Below are 18,527 nucleotides of genomic sequence, written 5' to 3'. Positions count from 1 at the left end.
AGTAATGACTGCTGACTGCACCTGGCAGATCCTAGGCACCAGGTTAAAGAACAGAGATTTGTTTATGCTGCTCTATAAGTAGTATAACATGTTTTTAAAGAAAGGTTTTGTAAAATACAGTGTAGGAATATTAATGTATTCATATTTTACTCATAAAATTATGCATTGTTTCTATGAGTCTATGACAATTCAGTGTTTTCCAGGCTATTGCCCTGAAGTACCAAGTTGCCTTCACAGTGTATGTATTCTAACTGATTATATTTATTTCAGATAACTGAAATTTGGCACTTTGTTATGTATTTCTTTTAGGGCATTTGGTCCACTTTGGTGCCATGAAGATATCACACCCAAAAATCAGAACACCAAGAGTGCTGAACAGCTTACTAATTTTCTGCGTCATGTTGTATCTGTATTTAAAGATTCCAAGTCAGGTAGTAATTTTTTTTTTCCTTTAATAACCAGAAGAATATTTCCTCAAGGTCACACTGAATGTTTATCACTTGACATAGAAGCACTTACATAGAAGCACGGCGTATCTTGTGTCTTATCAAGGATGGGCGACATGTGAAAGACTTGCTTTTAAAAAATCATGTTAGATTGGACCCTGACTGAATGTTAAAGCAAAAATGTCTCCAGAATTGTTGGTAGAAAGCTTTTTGATTGGTTCTGCCAGATTAAAGCTCCTCTGTGTCCTGCTGGTAAAATGCGACGCAGTTATTAAGTAAATGTACTTTGTTGGATTTCTTCTGGCAATGCAAGTTTAGCTATAGTTTATTTTGATTTTAGAGCTTAGGAAATGTACTCATTGTATTTGGAAAACCAACACAATCACTAATTAAATACCTTCCAAGATCAAAGCAGAATGAATGCAGCATCAGTATTTATATTTAAGATCTTATCCAAAGCCTTCTGAAGCTGGTAGGAAGAGTCCGAGTTGAGCTTGGCTTTAGGTTTGAGAGTGTTCAGAAATTGCTTTGTTGCTGCCAGGAGGAATAGCAGCTTGAATTTTTTTTTCAGGAATTGTAAAAAAAATAATTAAATCAGATTAAGAATTTCAGGGGTTTGCTGGCAAACACTTGCAGACTCAGAATTTGGTTTTGCAGTTTATTTTCTTACATTCTGTGTGAAAGAAAGGTTAACATAGGGAGATTCTCCCAAACACAGACATTTCTGCATCTCCATTTCTCACAGAGTTTGCAGGATACACTACAGTGTATATCCACTACACACACTTGGATCAGCCTATTTATGATTTGCAATAATGTATGTGATAAAAATAATAATAATTGATATCTTATGCTTAGGTTTTCATTTGGAGCAGCATCTGAGTGAAGTTGCTTTACAAACAGCTCTTTCAAGCTCTTCCAGACATTATGCAGGTCGCTCTTTCCAGATATTCAGGGCCCTAAAGCAGCCCCTTTCTGCACATGCTTTGTCTGACCTCTTGTCAAGATTGGTGGAAGTTATTGGAGAGCATGGAGATGAGATTCAGGTATGTATGTGTACCTAATGCTTCTTAGTACTTTAATGTACTTTAATGTACATTTAATGTATACTTCATTAAAATAACCATTTTAAGAAGATGTTCAGGAGGCAGGTGATGCAAAGTAGAATGTGGCCTTAGAAAAGGTTACCTCTGGGTTTAATGAATCCATAGGTACCTTATCAGAGCCTTTATCAGGCTGTTACAGTCTCATGTGGCTCTGAAGAGAGCAACTAGAAACCATCTAGTAAATGTCACTCCAGATCTTTGTGATGGCCATTTTTTCCCTTTTCATAATATTAGTTTGTGCAGATATTAATTCTATCTGCTGATGAAACCTGACAACATGAAATAGACATCACTTTATTTCTCTCATGTCAATATCTTTAAAAATGAGGAAATCTACACCATCCATAACAATATAAAACTTACACTGACCTAATTTATTTGATTCCTGTCTTAGTGAACTATGGTGTTCACCTGGTTTAGCTAAACAGACTGACATTTTACTAGCAGAGGCTACTTATTGTGAGATTCAGGACTTAAAAGAAAAAGAGACTTACTAGCTCTTCATAAGAAATAGAGTGACATCACCTCCATATTTTACTTAGGTAATGAAACTGCCACAAGTTGACAGTAATATTCTGTCACAGCTGCCTGTGCAGAATTTGTATCAGTGACCTGCAAGTCAGAGGTTCTCTATGCCATTACCGATCGTCTGATGAGATATGTGCCCTTCTTGCACACCATCATAGATCATTCACAGGCAGAAAATAAAACACAATTGTAATGACATTTTAATGTTCAGGGCAGTGATGTTGATGTGAATATTGTTCTTTCTCCAAGAGAAATGACAGATTTTCACTAGGTGCCTATTCTTCTTATGAACTAAAGATTTTTAAGTGTTCACTATTGTGAATGTCTTTGTTGAAATGGTTAACCTCATGCATTGATAGGGGTATGTAATGGAGGCATTACTTACGTTGGAAGCTGCTGTGGATAACCTGTCTGACTGTTTGAAGAACAGTGACCTTTTGACGGTGTTATCACGGTAAGAGCCTGTTCTCATACATGTAGCCTCTTTTGCAATGTCTCATGATACAAAGTGTGCAATTCTGCAGTCTCACAGCAGAAATAGTTTTGATGAGACTGAGCTCATTTGTGGTCTTCAGAGAACTAGACCAAGAGCACATCTCAGCCAAATTTTGCAATAGCTGAAGTAATGTTGGTGCAAGTAATGGAACTTCACAATGCGTTGTAAATTCTGCCATGCTGCTGCTGCAAGCTAGCACACTTTTCTGCAGAGAAATGGAATGAAAGAAAGGCCTCTACTCTGTGTGTCAATTGGGTTTTGCATACCAGGTAAAGAACCCATATTTGGGTGACATTGCTTGTTTGTAACTTCAGCATGCTTTAAAAGTAATGTTTTTTCATCTTTGTACCACATACTTGAAAAGGTATCTGGGAAAAAAATGATTTCATGTAGCCTGTTGTTCTCAGATGACATAGTCCCCAAGAAGTAAATCATAGTATCATAGTATCATTCAGGGTTGGAAGGGACCACAAGGATCATCTAGTTCCAACCCCCCTGCCATGGGCTGGGACACCCCACACTAGATCAGGCTGGCCAGAGCCTCAGCCAGCCTGCTCTTAAACACCTCCAGGGACGGGGCCTCGACCACCTCACTGGACAACCCATTCCAGGGCTTCACCACTCTCATGGGGAAGAACTTCCTCCTCACATCCAACCTGAATCTCCCCACCTCCAGCTTCATTCCATTCCCCCTAGTCCTATCACTACCTGAGATCCTGAGAATTTTCTACATGTACATAACCCATGGATCTTGCCAGATGTTACTTAACACCTCTGCATCTCTTACCCCCCCACCCCATGTCATTCTTATGCCTCTAGAGTATAGACTGTCCTGCTCTGGTTTGGTGCAGTGCCACATGAAACTTCACTTCTGGCATGTTTGGGGGCACTTCTGGGAAAAAAAAGACAGGCTGAAATTGACAGCATAGTGGTTTATTTTTCTTGTTTACAGTTGGATAACTATTTAACTTGCATCCAGTATGTAGTTTTCAAGCTGTGCATCCACACATTGCAACGTATATGTTTTGGTTTCAGTTCATCTTCACCGGATTTATCGTCAAGCACCAAACTGACTGCAAACCGGAAGAGTACAGGACAGCTGAATGTGAATCCTGCAAATGGTAACACAGCCACTGCTGAACGAAGCAGGCACCAGAGGAGCTTCTCTGTACCTAAAAAGTTTGGAGATGTGGACAAGTCCTCAGACCCACCGCGCAGTGCCACATTAGACAGAATTCAAGCATGCACCCAACAAGGCCTATCCTCTAAAACAAGAAGTTCATCTTCTCTAAAAGACAGTCTCACTGACCCATCCCACATTAACAATCCAACCAACCTGCTGGCCACCATATTCTGGGTTGCTGTGGCTTTGATGGAATCAGATTTTGAGTTTGAGTATCTAATGGCATTGCGGTTACTGAACAAACTTCTGGCTCATTTGCCACTGGATAAAGCTGAAAACCGGGAGAAGTTAGAAAAGTTGCAAGGGCAGCTGAAGTGGGCAGACTTCTCAGGGCTCCAGCAGCTACTCTTGAAAGGATTCACTTCACTTACTACCACTGATCTCACACTACAGCTCTTTAGTTTGCTGACACCAGTGTCTCGAATATCCATGGTGGATTCCTCTCAAGCAATAGGTAAACCCAATAACCTTTCCTCACTTTCAGTTTCCATTGCTTTTGCCTTTGATGACAAACCTCATTAGGCTACCTAAACAAAACCAAAACAGGCACTTTTTCTTTCTCTTTTAATATAACATAATGTCCTTCTGCTTTGTTCTGGGGTGGGCTTTTAGAAATTTCATAGCAATCTAATGTGTTTCTGGAAAGGGAAATCTTTTGCACAGTAAGGTTTTGCAGTCTAGTGGTTATGTGTTATTTCATGTCACATTTTTAGGGCTTAGTAGCATATAAAGTTTCTGAGTGCTGACAAAGTAAAGCGTGTAAGGAGTTACTGTTAGATTTTCTAGAACCTATTTTGGCCAATTTTTCCAACAAATTATTTTCAGAATTTTCAAAGTACTTAGTTTTAAATTAGTGCTTCATGAGAATGTCCCTAGAAATACAAATAATCAAAAATAACTCTTGTACACGTTTTAGACAAACTACAGTAGCACATTTGTGAGTGAGAAGAGGGGGATGGATTATGAGGAAATAAGTTAACACCTAAAAATTCCCAATTGTTTAGCTGAGATGGTCACCACTTCTTAGGTATAGTTCTTGAAGGGAGTTTCTGTATTGTTCCAGATTTTTACTCCTCTGTCTCACTCAGAAACACAGATATTATGACAACTGTGCAGGCATCAGAATTAAGCCATAATAAGCTTGGACACAGAGTAAATGAAAGCCATGCACAGCCTGCCCATCTCTAAGTACCTGTGGTGCCTGTGTTCCACGCTTCAGTTGTGCAATACACACATGGGCTGTGATGGTATCATCTGGAGGGGTTTTTAACTTTTCATTGAGTATAGAGGAAGCCTAAGGAAATTACACTCTTAACTTAGGCAACTCATTTAATTGTGTAGAACAAGAGAGGATGAATGGATAGTAAGTTATTTTTGTAGATCTGATTCTTTCTTTTCAAAAGCCAGAGTATGTCCAGACATCATGACTTCTGAGCTCACACCTGAAATGCAGCAGCTTTTGTTATAACTCCCCATTACAGCTGCTGCCTGCAGTTCATCAGCTGTCTTGAGCTGAGTTGGTGCAGAGGAGCTGAATCCCAGCTCCAGACAAAGCCTATGTGCTAAGGACAGCAGCTGACACCTGGTGCAGAAGCCATCTCCTAGCTTCAGAAACATCCATTTGAATATTCTCATGTGACCAGTTGTATCAGAATTTTGATTCATTATTAATATTAACCTGAACAATGGAAGCTGTGCCTGGCAGCCTGAACGAGACAGTTGCTCATTTATCAATACTTACTGAATTTCTTTTTGTGTTTTAGCAGCAGTAAAGAAAATGCCACCAGTTACAATTGTCAGTAAGCCACTTAAGTGGAAAAGAAAAATGTACTCTCTAACAGGAATAAAATATCTACTTTTCTGAGATATTTTACCCTGTAAATACCTGTTTGTGCAATAGTGTTTGCAGAAATAGGTTCAAGCTTTATGACAGTACTGTTGCCTAAATTATATACTGGATTTTCAAATTAAAGCCCCTTTGAGGGTAAGGCAGCACAGCCAGTGGCACAAACAACTTTACAGTGGTGGTGTGAGTTCACAGCTAATGCAATACTGAAACTCTCTCCTCCCACCGAACACCAACTTAAAGATCCCTATGGCTCTTGCTGTCAAAATACAAATGCTGTTCTGTATTTTCCTGTTCTAGGATTTCCACTGAATGTTTTGTGTCTCCTGCCCCATTTAATTCAGCATTTTGACGGCCCAAACCAGTTTTGTAAAGATATAGCCGAAAGGATTGCTCAGGTATCAATGTTATTTGCTGCTTAGTACATCCTCAACCCCTGTAAATGAAGTTGCCTTGCTCTTAAGGTGTTTTGACATTTATTTAGGTTTGTTTGGAGGAGAAGAACCCAAAGTTATCAAATCTTGCACATGTCATGACCCTTTACAAAACACACAGCTATACGAGGGACTGTGCTACCTGGGTAAACGTGGTTTGCCGTTACCTTCACGAGGCGTTTGCTGATATTACTTTGAATATGGTCACCTATTTGGCTGAGGTAAGTTTTCAGACATTTTGTACTCTCTTAACTCTCCTGTTGCCTAACAACCCTGAGGTCCACCTGAATATTACTGGGAACTCTCTGTAGCGGTTATTTATAATGAAGAGTTGGACGTGATGATCTTGAAGGTCTCTTCCAACCTGGTCTATTCTTTCTATTCTATTCTATTCTATTCTATTCTATTCTATTCTATTCTATTCTATTCTATTCTATTCTATTCTAAAAAGGAGAAATCAGCAGAAAGAAAAGGAATTACTGTAAGAAATCAATACTGAACACACAGACAAAATCTAGCAAAGGCCTGTAGGGCCGATGAAGTAGTTTTACTCATCAGTTGGTCAGATTTTCCACTGTGAAAGAGAGAGAAACTGGACAACATCTATTTAGATCCCACTGAGGAAAATAAGAGAAGTACCAATTCCAGAAGGAGCAGCATACAGAATGTATCATCTGCTATATGAGAATTCGGTTCTTAATACAAATTTATATGCATTCCTCTATCACTGAATGAGTTCATCTTGCTGCCCAGGTTTGCCCCTGCACTCCTTGGAAACTCCTAATGTTTCTCACATGTAGAGCAGAGCTGATGCAGTGCTGCTACTGGAGATCCAAGGCTCAGTTCTATTCTTCGGCTTAAGGCCACTTGACCTTCAGCCTTCTGTGTCAGATCACTATCAGGACAACATTTTCTTGTAGAGTTCTCATATTTATCCCTTCACTTCCTTGCTGTAATGAGATGCTTTGAGTCTCCCCTCTTACCTAGAGAGAAGAGAGTTCTGTATTCATGACAAATTTACTAGCATCTTTAGAGCCGCTTTGTTTGTTGGAGCAAATTCATTCTTTCTCCACCAAAAGATGTACCAAAACTCCACATCTCTGATACTGGTGATACACAGATTTCCAGGAGGCTGAGAAGCCAGGCTGTGCTCACACAGTCACTCAAGACTTCAGAGAATACTTGTCACTTCTACCTCAAGGTGCAGTTCCTCGCCTTGTTTGCCTTGTTTGCAAATTGAGGCTCTAAGTAAACAATCATGTGAGATCTTAACTCATGGTGAAAGCTGGGACTGTACTGCAGGAGACTGAAACAGGACATTGAGATTTTTCATCATGGTTTCAAGCTCAAAGACCTTGAAAAACTATTGGTTCTTCAAATACAAGTCTGAAACCTCTAGAGTCAAATGTCTCCTTCACAGCAGAAGTTTGCACTCCTAATAAACAAAAGAGATTAAAATTAAGGTTTAAACTCTTTCTTCTTTGTTTTCCCAGCCTTAGTGTTTGCCCCTCTTGTTTTCCCTTTAGTGCTTTACATACAGTTACTAGTGCTGCAGTACCTCCACAAAAGCCATTGCACATGATCTTGCCTCCCTCAAAACAGACTAAGTCGTGCATCTAGAGACTCTTTCTTTGCTTCCCCCTTGCTGTAGATATTGGCACCACACTATATTAACAGCAAGTCAGGCAGGTTTTTGTCTGTAATTAAGGCACATTCCTCACATAGCATCATCAGACGATGACAGAGTAGTAAGCACAACTTCCTTTCTCTGTATTTACATTGACTGCAGCTCTGTTTAGTCATGTCTGGGAAATATTTGTATAGGCACAGGGTAGCTGCCAATATGGAGGAGAGGCAAGAGACAAGAAACCATGCTGTGGCCATAAAAAAGATTTTTCCAACATTGAGAACATATTTCCCCTTTTCTTCTTGCTTAACCTCCAGACCAGGATAAATACTGGGACATATTGTTAATAGGTTAAACCAAATGGGTTAAAAGCCCCACTGGGCAATCTGCAGCTGAATGTTACAGCCTGTAGGTTACAGAAACTTAGGCTTTAACAGTCCTGGCTTAGTCCCAGCGCTGGGGCATGAGGGAAACTGAGACATGCTTTGCTGAAAAATAACAAAGGAAATCTGTGTGTGCAACAGTGACTCCCCCAAACACACAGGTATACCTTCAGAAAGAGATTTCTTACTACATGTTAAGACTATGAGGTAAAACCTTTTTATATTGCCATTCAGACAAAACTTCACATTTAACCTATTTGATGGCAGGTAATTGCTTTGCAGCTAGGGATATGGTCCCAGTATAAAATAAGACATTTCAACTGTGTTTTTATCCAAACCTTACGGTGACAAGCAGTGTTTCTTCTTAGTCTCACATATTACAGCTCTGTGCATGAAAAATTATTGTTTCTTCTAGAAAAATACTTGGGATCTCAGCCTGCAGATGAGTAAAAAGTCACTATTTAATAGTGCAGGTGAATGTGGAACCTCCACTACCAGAATCAGTGCAAAAGCACTTTACTGATGGCTTGCTTTGGTTTTTATATTAGATGTCTGCATATTAATACTTAAATATCAACCATGTACCATGGAAGCACAATCATTTTGTGATCCTAGGAGCATATCTGAATTGATATGAGGCACATTAAGTCCAGGGTCATGCTTACATTTAAAGTAACTAATGTTACTAATACAGAAGAAGGGACAAAAAAACCCACATACTGCTTAGTAATGTGCTCGTGGTAGATGTTTCCTCCTCCTTCTTGTTAAATATAAGATTGCTTGTGATGGAAGCATGAGCTTTTGTAACCTGTTCAGAGCTAAGGAATCACTAGGGATGAAAGCATCTACATTGCAAGGGGAAGCATGTCCTAGACCAGGCATTATCCCACCTATGGCTTGTCTACCAGCCATGATATGTGAAATGCCTTCTTTATTTCCCTAGTAGGCACAGAAAATGTTTGTTTGGCCAACATAGCTTAAGAGCTGAGTATCTCTTCTCACCTGCTGGTAGATTTGGAGGGGTAGAGGGTACTGTCTCCTGCAGTAGCACCCCAGCAGCCCCATCTATCAACAGCCAGCCCAGTCAGCCCTTGAAGGGGCAGGTTCTGTTCTCCACCTGGTACTAAATAAGTTCCTGCATCAGAAAGGGCCTAAACATTGTTAGCAGAGTGTAGATCCCTATAGCCAGGTAAGACCTGGATAGTTAGCACACACACTGACATGAGTGGGTTTCAAAATTCTTTGAACCAATTTATATGGACCAGAATCAATAATAATATTTTTTTTTAAAGGACAGAAAGACTAAGGAAAGTTATGATTTCTTCCTACAAATACTGTGGAAACTCTATCCTGGAATTCACTGATTCAAATGATGTGTTACCACAACTCCATCTTGCTGCTATTTTTGTTACTGCTGGCAGCAAAAGAATTCTTATTGTAAAAAAGGCATTTAAAAGTTGCTACTCTTTTTTTTTAAACTGTAATACTCTTTCTGGTTATAAATTCATGATGCCTTTAAATGAAGATTTAGATTATCAACAGCCACATACACTCATCTGAAAAGTGAAAACTGGCACAGCCCACAAGTGTTGAGAGTTTAAGGTCCAAGATTGTGTCAGAGGACACAGTCTCAAGCTGCACCAGGGGAGGTTCAGACTGGATGTTAGGAAGAAATTCTTCACAGAGAGTGTGATTGCCCATTGGAATGTGCTGCCTGGGGAGGTGGTGCAGTCACCATCATTGGAGGTGTTTAGGAGGAGACTTGATAGGGTGCTTGGTGCCATGGTTTAGTTGATTAGGTGGTGTTGGATGATGGGTTGGACACGATGATCTTGAAGGTCTCTTCCAACCTGGTCTGGTATATTCTATTCTATTCTATTCTATTCTATTCTATTCTATTCTATTCTATTCTATTCTATTCTATTCTATTCTATGACCTGTTTAAGTCAAAGGATTCTATTGACAACATATTTGTACAAATTGGAATGAAAATCAGAAGCTTTCAGAGATAAAGTTCATAGAACAGCTCTCTAACCAATAATAGAGGCAAAATTCCCACTATTTCCCAAGCATTCCTTTTCCTGTGAGAGACATGATTACCTGATGCAGTAGCCTCTGTCAGAGAACATGCAAAAAATTAATTTCTGCATACAGATAGTTCCTTCTAATTCTTTATTCCTACACTGAAATGGAATGCAAGCTGAGGTGCTGGATCATAGAAACTATTTACAGGGAAGGAATCAAACCTTCCGGTACAAGATCCTAATTGAAGGCAAGAAAAAGTTTGTTGCCCTCTTTTGAAGAAGAATTCCTAAGCACTTTTTATCTCTCAGTAAAAGTATCTGTGGGCTGTTAACTACAGGTTACCGTGTAGTACCTTTAACTTTAAAATTCTTACTGTCTTTTTTTAAAGGAGTAGATAAACCATAATGAGTTCTGTGTTTATGCTGTTAATGGATCCTTCCTATTTTGTGATGTTAAGAATCACTAAATTCTGTTCACTATTACTGATTAAATAAATTAGAAGGTATTTAGCAGGAAGAGGTCTGTCCCCTACATGAGCATTCCATCTTGGCTAGCACAAAGTGTTTCCATTTAATAAGAAGAGAAGCCTTGTAATTCAGGCCAGCAAGGGCATCCAGTACATTACTGGAGTCCACTTGGATAACAGTTGACATTTTTCTGTGATGGAAGATGTGGGGCAGTGTAGAGTTTTTATAAGTAATTATTTTCTGCTAACATCTCTAGCAACCAGTGCTAGAGGAATGTTTTTGTCTGCTGGAATTGAAGGATGGAGTTTCATCTTGAGCCTCTGGTAACCTCCAGCAATAACATTTGATTGCCTCTGAAATTTGTGGGGTGGGACAGTATCTGTCACCAAGGAAAGAATGTCATACCTGCCAGGAAATTTTCAGCTGACGTATTTCACACATATGAGTGTACATATATATGTGAGCACAGATTCATTACCAAGGTTCATTGTGGTGCTCTGGAATTTATACTCAGGTGTTCCAAAATTCCAGGTTTAGATCAAGCCCTTCTTTGTATTAACCTCTATAGTAAGAGGGTCTAGGGCTTCCATTTCCTCCTTAACAGAAAATGTTTCCTTGGCAGTTACAGCCAGTGAGCCCTGGCAGTGAAGCATATTTGGGTAAATATATATTGATGTCTGAATAGTAGTAGTTCTGTTTCTTTGGCATGTTTTCTTTTTTTCTCACTGACTTTAGCAAAAGTAGACATAAAAGGATACTCCCCTGTTTTTACTGGATGTGCTTCCCCTGTTCCAGTGTAAATTTTACCTACCAGTTTACTCAACTGCTGAATGTGTTCTCTGGATAAGTTCAGGCAGACCTATATAGGCTAGCATTTGGCTTCCAACTTAAAGATCTCTTATATTTCACACTTAGATCATCATCACTTGTAAAATGGCATTGCAAAATCAGCAAGTGAAGAAAGATTAATGCTGCAAATGGTATTCATGAAACTAGTAGCTTTTGCCATAAGACAAAATGTCTCAACATTTATTTATTTTCATGTTTGTTTTTTCTTTAACAGCTACTAGAAAAGGGCCTTCCTAGTATGCAACAGTCCCTCTTACAGATGATCTACAGTCTTCTAAGTTATATGGACCTGTCAGCTATTCCTGTGAAACAGTTTAACATGGAAGTGCTAAAGACCATTGAAAAATATGTACAGGTGAATACCATATCTCCTTTATATTAGCATAGGAACTTAGCAATAATTACTGTCATAAGTTAATGTTCTTTATAAGAATTTAAGATTGGATTATCAAGGAGGATTGTGACCGCCAAGTGTGGTATCTACTCTGATGCCTCATAGGCTGAGCCTTCTCAGATAAGATACCCAGCTGTTCATTCGCTGTGTAGGGTGGGTTAGGCTGCAGCCACACTACAGCTGAATGCCAGGCAGAGCCTGACTGACCACTCTTTTCCATTTTTAGGATGAGGGATATGTGGTATGAGCACTTCAGGGACTTCTGCAGCTAATTCTTATCAGTTGAAAAATATGTATTTCTACTAGGAATTCACAGGTGCAGAGAACCTGTTTCAAGTCAGCTTTTCAGTTCAACAGTGATTCTGCAGTTGCCCTTGTATTTATTCTTACTGATTAAACTATTCAGCTAGGAGATTTTAAATCCTTTTCTAACTTGGCCTTGCACTCAGGTCTCCCAGGTTACAGGCCAGTTCTTCAACACTTTATCAAGCTTTGGTCTCTGCTATTGAAATTATTCTGCAAGTACCCCCCTTGCCACTGGCCAAGAAGGGAAAAAAGCAGTAATAGTCCAATTACAGATTTATATTATGAGGCACAAAACATCACTGTAAAATGTAAATAATCTTGAATGCATATGAATTTTTCTTTGTTTTCTGATGAGGGAGCTGGGGTTGCTTAGCCTGGAGAAGATGAGTCTCAGGGGTGACCTTGTTGCTCTCTACAACTACCTTAAGGAAGGCAGAGGTTGGTCTCTTCTCCCAGGCAGCCAGCACCACAACAAGAGGACACAGTCTCAAGCTGCACCAGGGGAGGTTTAGGCTGGATGTCAGGAAGAAGTTCTTCACAGAAAGAGTGATTGGCCATTGGAATGGGTTGCCCAGGGAAGTGATGGAGTCACTATCACTGGAGTTGTTTAAGAGGAGACTGGATGAGGCACCGGGTGCCATGGTTTAGTTGATAAGATGGTGTTGGGTGATAGGTTGGACTTGATGATCTCGAAGGTCTTTTCCAACCTGGTTTATTCTATTCTGTTCTATTTCTAGAGCATTCACTGGAGAGAAGCCTTGAATATCCTAAAGTTGGTCGTTTCTCGCTCTGCCAGTTTAGTTTTACCATCCTATCAAAACAATGATCTTTCAAAAATGGAAATACATCGCGTGTGGAACAGTGCCTCCAAGGAGCTACCCGGGAAGACTTTAGAGTTTCATTTTGATATTTCTGAGGTACTGTTTGTAATTCTGCTACTTAACACCTCAGTTATTTGGTGATCCTAAAAGAAGTTGCAGCTCCACAAGAAAGCTAAAAAATTAAGAAAGAAAGGGAAACTGCCAAGCTGGAAGTCCTTCCAATTCACAGTGGTATATTTCATGACCCATGCTGGAGGGTTGTACTGGATTTTTTACCATTTTTTTTTGGTCAAGAAATTATTAGTTGCATTTAAAGTTATCTGGTAGAAAAACTGTGTTGCAGCAATGGCAACTGCAATACAGAAGCATCCTATATATATGGAATTGCTCTGCAAGCATTTTATACTTGGATACCAAGGCTGTCTGTAGCTGTAGTTTGGTTTTGCTGGGACAGAATCCCAGGGCAGCCATGGGCTGCAGGCCATTAGCAGTTCTGAGTCATCCAGGGCAGCTGACTTAAGTTGGCTACAGGTGTATCCCAGACCATGAGTATCACAGTAAGAGGAAGTTTGCTGAGGAAATGGCAGCATTCTGCTTGTGCTCCTCCTCACCCTGCTTCTCTTTCCTTTCCTGCTCTCGATGACTGCCTTCCTGTTTAGTGTGACTGCTGCTCCTCTGCTTGGTTTAGTGTAATTTTATATCCCTTGTGTTGGTATTTATATCAATTTTGCTATTTAATTAAATCTATTTTCATTTCAACCTGTGGGTCTTCTCCTTTTCCTGATCCCCTTTCTCTGCTGAGGAGGGGTCTTCAGGTGATAGAGTAACTGCTGTAGTTTAGCCCCAGATACAGGCTAAATGTAGACAAGCTGTTAAACACTGAAGTATGTCCTTCAGAGGGTACTGACTTCTGACTGAACTGTTTTACAGCAGTCTTTTATGCTTCAGACCTTGTATGCTTTTTAACTTCATAGAACTGAACAGTTCTATTGACTTTAAAGGGCAACTCTGTAGTTATGAACCTGCAGGACTGTTGGCAGCATTATGGACTATTTCATATAGATAATAGTGACTCTTGGAGGGTAAAAGGAAATAAGGACATAAAAAACATCTTGTATTCATTGTACAAAACGTTTCTTCTTGGTGTTTCATGTAGGTGTAGGTCTAGAAAATGCTGAGCATCCTGTTGTCAATTCAAGAAAGCTTTTTAATGCTCATTGGAACAAGGCAAGACTTTCCAGCAGCCCTAGGAAAAAAACACTAAAAAATATGCACAAGAAATGTGGATTTGAAATAAATTTCATAAATTTTCTGGGGTTTTTTTTGCCAATTCCTATGTTAGAAACGGGCTTGACAGTTGCTTTGATTATTAGCTGTTCATGAACATAAACACTAGCTACTAAATAAGGCAACTGTTTCTCAGATGTTCACAGTGAAAACATATACATACCAAGTGACATGAAATTTCATGCACTCCTTGTTTTACCCTTGTATGTGATCTTCAGAGTAATCTTGTCCTGCAACTGAAGCAATATGGCTCATTATAAGTTCATCCTGGAGCATAGTACTAGTGAATAATTACTCTCTATTTAAGACTCCAATTATTGGGAGGAGGTATGATGAGCTGCAAAGTTCTTCTGGACGAGATGGTAAACCCAGGGCAATGGCTGTCACTCGAAGCACTTCTTCAACCTCATCAGGATCTAATTCCAATGTCCTTGTTCCTGTAAGCTGGAAGAGACCCCAGTACTCTCAGGTAAACTCCTTTTAAGTAGCCCACAGTTCATTAACAAGTTGCATTTCTAGCAGCTGCATTAACACACGCTGAAGTTATTAAATGCTTGTGCACTCTGTGCCTTGTGCGGTGCTCCTGGCTGTCTGGGGCACAGGCAGTGCAGCATCTGACTGTGTGCTGAATGTGTTCCTTGGACTCAGAAATGCTCAGACTTATGTCTGTCTTCTATTCTGCTGCTGTTTTTCTTTCAACCTGCAGGAAATGCATCTCTAAGATCTCTAAGTCTAGGTCAGATTTAGCTAAGAAAGACAGGTGAGTTCATATACTAGGGAAGAGAGCAGATAGGCACCATGTGCAACTTTCTAAGTGGTGTTTTTTGTTGGGTTTTTTTTTTCCCTTGGGAAATCAAGTAAAAATAATTCCTTGGAAGAATTTTCCTGAAAGCAATGTTTGGTTACCTTACTGATTTTGGTTATCTGGCAGTTAAAATAAAACCACGCAGAAATGTGGTGGGTGGGTGGGCTGGTTGGTTGGTTTTTTGTTGTTTAAATCTAACAGGTTTTATAGCAGTAACTCAGTTCTGCAAAAGGTGATGATACACATGCTTCCTCTTAAGCTTCTGAGATGTCCATTTAAAGTAACCCATGCCGTCTAATGTTTCCTTATTACACTCAAGAGAATTAATGGGGTCATTTAAAAATAATAAACACTGAAATCACTAACAGCTATTTGTGTTTCCTTGTATGCATAGGTGCTCTGAAAGCAAACCTTTCAACACCTAATGACTAATTCTTTCATTAATGCCTCCTAATTGGATAATGTTAGTGTATATTTCTAGCCGCTGCAAAAAGTGCAGTGAAAAACTCACATGAGAAACATCTTGTTTTCTAGAAAAGGACAAAAGAAAAGCTGGTGCATGTCCTTTCTCTATGTGGTCAGGAAGTTGGGCTGAGTAAAAACCCTTCAGTAAGTAGCCTTGTATTGACCATTTCTGTGTTTCCTTGTGTCCTAAGCTTTAAAAGTGAAGAACTTTGTGGTTGACCTCGTAGGCAATTTCACGTCACATTGCTGTCCTTGTCACTTGCAGCCCATGCTGCATTTCTTGGCATACAGACCAGCAAGTAAATAGCCCTTTCACTTTAAGGCAGCTTACTTATGGAGCTATATTTAATTTTGCTGTGAAAGATCTGTGATGCTATATAAATATAGGTTTAGTGTGCCATCTTAGTGGGTAGAAACTGATGAACTCTAGAGTGACCAGTCTAAAAAGTAAAAACTTATACTGCAGAAATAGTGGGAGGGAGGGAATGGGGGACAGGTATGTCTGATTTTTTCCATTAGATACTGGTTCTAATATTACTCTTTAAAAGTTAATATTCTCTGGTGCCAGGAAATGGGCAATAGATCATCCAGGGTAGAAAGCTCCTAAAATAATTATTTTTTACAGAGAAAGGGAAATTTCTGCATCTTTTTTAATGTGTTGCATGTCACAGGTATTATGGTGAACAAGTCCTTCACTTCTGTAAGATGGGGAGCATTGCATCTGCTAATTAGCAGATACAATTATTTTCATTAGGAAAGGAAAAATTACAGGTTGTGTCTTCTAATTTTGGCATATTTTTTTCAGCTTTATTTTTAACTAGAGATGTTTTTATGAACTTTACCGTATCATCCCCTTGACAGTAGTTCCTTTGCTAAGTTCTCTGAATTTCGTTCCTGTAAATGTATACAAACATCCAGGCAACATCAATCTGCAGCCATTAGGAGGTAGCTGTAATATTCTTGGATGTGTTCCTGCAGCATGAAGTTGTTTCTTTGTACAAGTTTAATCTGAAGGCACCTGTCCAACATAAATAATGAAGAGTGTTCTAAAAATACTCAGTGAAGGAATTAGGTGTGTACTGGAAATACAGTCTTCTGAATAACCAATTAGAGCTTTTAGGAAGAAACAACCAGAGGGAACAGTTTGTTACAAAGAGAAATCCTTTGAATTGTAGGTAATTTTTTCTTCCTGTGGTGATTTGGATCTGATTGAGCACCAGACGAGCTTGGTGTCTTCAGAAGACGGAACGAGGGAGCAGGAGAACATGGATGATTCAAACAGTGAACAACAATTCAGAGTCTTTAGGGACTTTGATTTCCTAGATGTTGAGCTGGAAGATGGGGAGGTACAGTATATTTTCTCTGAAACAGCTTTTTTTATTAGAACAGTTTGATATTCTTTCTGCTGAACACTATACTCTTCTTGTAACATAAAACCTTAACTGTATGACTATAAACTTAGTTTAAGTTCAGGTTGTTTATACTGTTCACTTAGTGTTATGCTACTGAAATAAACACTAAAAGGCTACCACACCCTTCCTTTCTGAATGTAGTTTAGGAAACACTGCAAAACTGTTACTGGGAAGATAAAGCCTCTGTTTTGGTAACTCTTCAGTGAGCTTACTTTTAAATTATTCTATTTTAAATAGAATTTATAAAGATCTAAATTCTTAATGAAAATGTGTTTGATGGTTGTAAACCCATAAAATCAAGTTGTTTTAAATCTGATTCATGAGTAACCCTCCAAAACATGAATTCAGGCCTTTGGGCTGTTGTTACTCCTGCAACTGCTAATGAAATCACTAACGCTTAAAGAGGAATACCTTCCACTCTGCTGAGTTGTCCATGATTTCATCATTTTGTGCAGGACCTAAACAGAACCCTGAGGGCCCAGATCAAGTCTTGGCAGGTGAAGCATGTCAGCTCACCTTGAGCTGAAACTGCTGAAGGGAAGAAGTTTAACTGTTTAATTTTGGGGAGCTACACCCTTTAACCTCTCTTTATGTCAAACTAGGAGTACTTCTTTCCATTTGGGTGGGAAAGGCAGGAAATTAATATCTGTTGGCAAATAAGCCTTACAGTCTTGTTGCTACTGCAAAGTTCAGTACTTTTAAAATACTTCAGTTCTTAGTACTTAGAGTGCAGATGTTCAGCAAAGCTAACAGTTAAATTGTCTTGTCAGAATCTGAACTCGATTTTAACATGAATTCTCTCAGGTGTTGCTCTTAGCTCTGAGAAGAACGTGTGTGCCAGAAGAATTGATATAAATTTTTTCTCTAGTTCCTTTAGAAGGAGTAAAATAATTTCAAGGAGGATAGACCCCTCAGGTGAAGAGAAAATATGAAGGAATAGAAAGAGATCTTGCAGAGTCCTTATTTTCCAAGTCAGAAATCACTGTCTCAAAATACAGTTGTTTTGACTCACATCTGCCCATGACTTTGCTGGGGAAAAAAAAAAAAGGCAGTTGGTATCAATGGTTGAAAATACATTAGCCAAATATTATGTAGGAGCTTTAAAGTTCCAAACAATGATAAATAATAAAACAGCAATGCCAGGTTGTTTGTCAAAAGCATGCCAGCTGCAATCATATGTCTTGAATGCTTTCAAGATGTTAAAAGGACTTGGGATTGCAATTCTAAGTATCATGTTATTTTTTGTCTAGTGAAGTGCAAAAATTTCTTCATTCTCTTCACCAGTTAAAATCGTATCCAGATTACCTATAATTGTGCAGAACAATTCTTATCAAAATGCATTTACTTACATGGAAACCTGCAAAGATTTGAGTTCTACATGTGACTAACTTCCAGACTAAATTGAAGGCCTAAATTATTTGATAGACTAATTGTCTTCACTTGCTTCTGGGACAGACACCAAGCTTCTCTAGCTTCAAGTGGAAAAAACAGTCTTTTATTTAATGGAGTTTTTGAGTTGGTATGGGTCTAAGACCTTGAATTTCAAGGTTTAGTCCAGACTGACTTACTACTGTTTTAAATAAATAGATAGTTTAGCCAAATTCAAACCTGGTCTAAGAGGCTACTTCTCTAAAACTGCATTATTTA

The 18,527-nt window shown here is 39.1% G+C and overlaps 1 protein-coding gene across 6 annotated transcripts in view; it reads left to right on the top strand.

Annotated features, from left to right (window-relative positions):
• Positions 1–18,527, top strand: part of FRY (FRY microtubule binding protein) — a 257,340-nt gene that overhangs the window by 210,155 nt on the left and 28,658 nt on the right. For all 6 annotated transcript variants that reach the window (XM_068143156.1, XM_068143114.1, XM_068143147.1 and 3 more), the window contains 11 exons: positions 310–431; positions 1,305–1,492; positions 2,440–2,534; positions 3,612–4,213; positions 5,906–6,003; positions 6,090–6,260; positions 11,605–11,745; positions 12,828–13,007; positions 14,506–14,667; positions 15,538–15,612; positions 16,644–16,814. In XM_068143156.1, the coding sequence (XP_067999257.1) occupies positions 310–431; positions 1,305–1,492; positions 2,440–2,534; positions 3,612–4,213; positions 5,906–6,003; positions 6,090–6,260; positions 11,605–11,745; positions 12,828–13,007; positions 14,506–14,667; positions 15,538–15,612; positions 16,644–16,814 (2,005 nt within the window). The remainder of the gene's footprint in view (positions 1–309; positions 432–1,304; positions 1,493–2,439; positions 2,535–3,611; positions 4,214–5,905; positions 6,004–6,089; positions 6,261–11,604; positions 11,746–12,827; positions 13,008–14,505; positions 14,668–15,537; positions 15,613–16,643; positions 16,815–18,527) is intronic.

This window comes from Melanerpes formicivorus, unplaced genomic scaffold, assembly GCF_026170545.1.
Source record: "Melanerpes formicivorus ecotype bairdi unplaced genomic scaffold, bMelFor1.0.p_v2 SCAF_1, whole genome shotgun sequence".
Classification (NCBI taxonomy): domain Eukaryota; kingdom Metazoa; phylum Chordata; class Aves; order Piciformes; family Picidae; genus Melanerpes; species Melanerpes formicivorus.
This window is presented reverse-complemented; position numbering and strand designations above follow the sequence as displayed.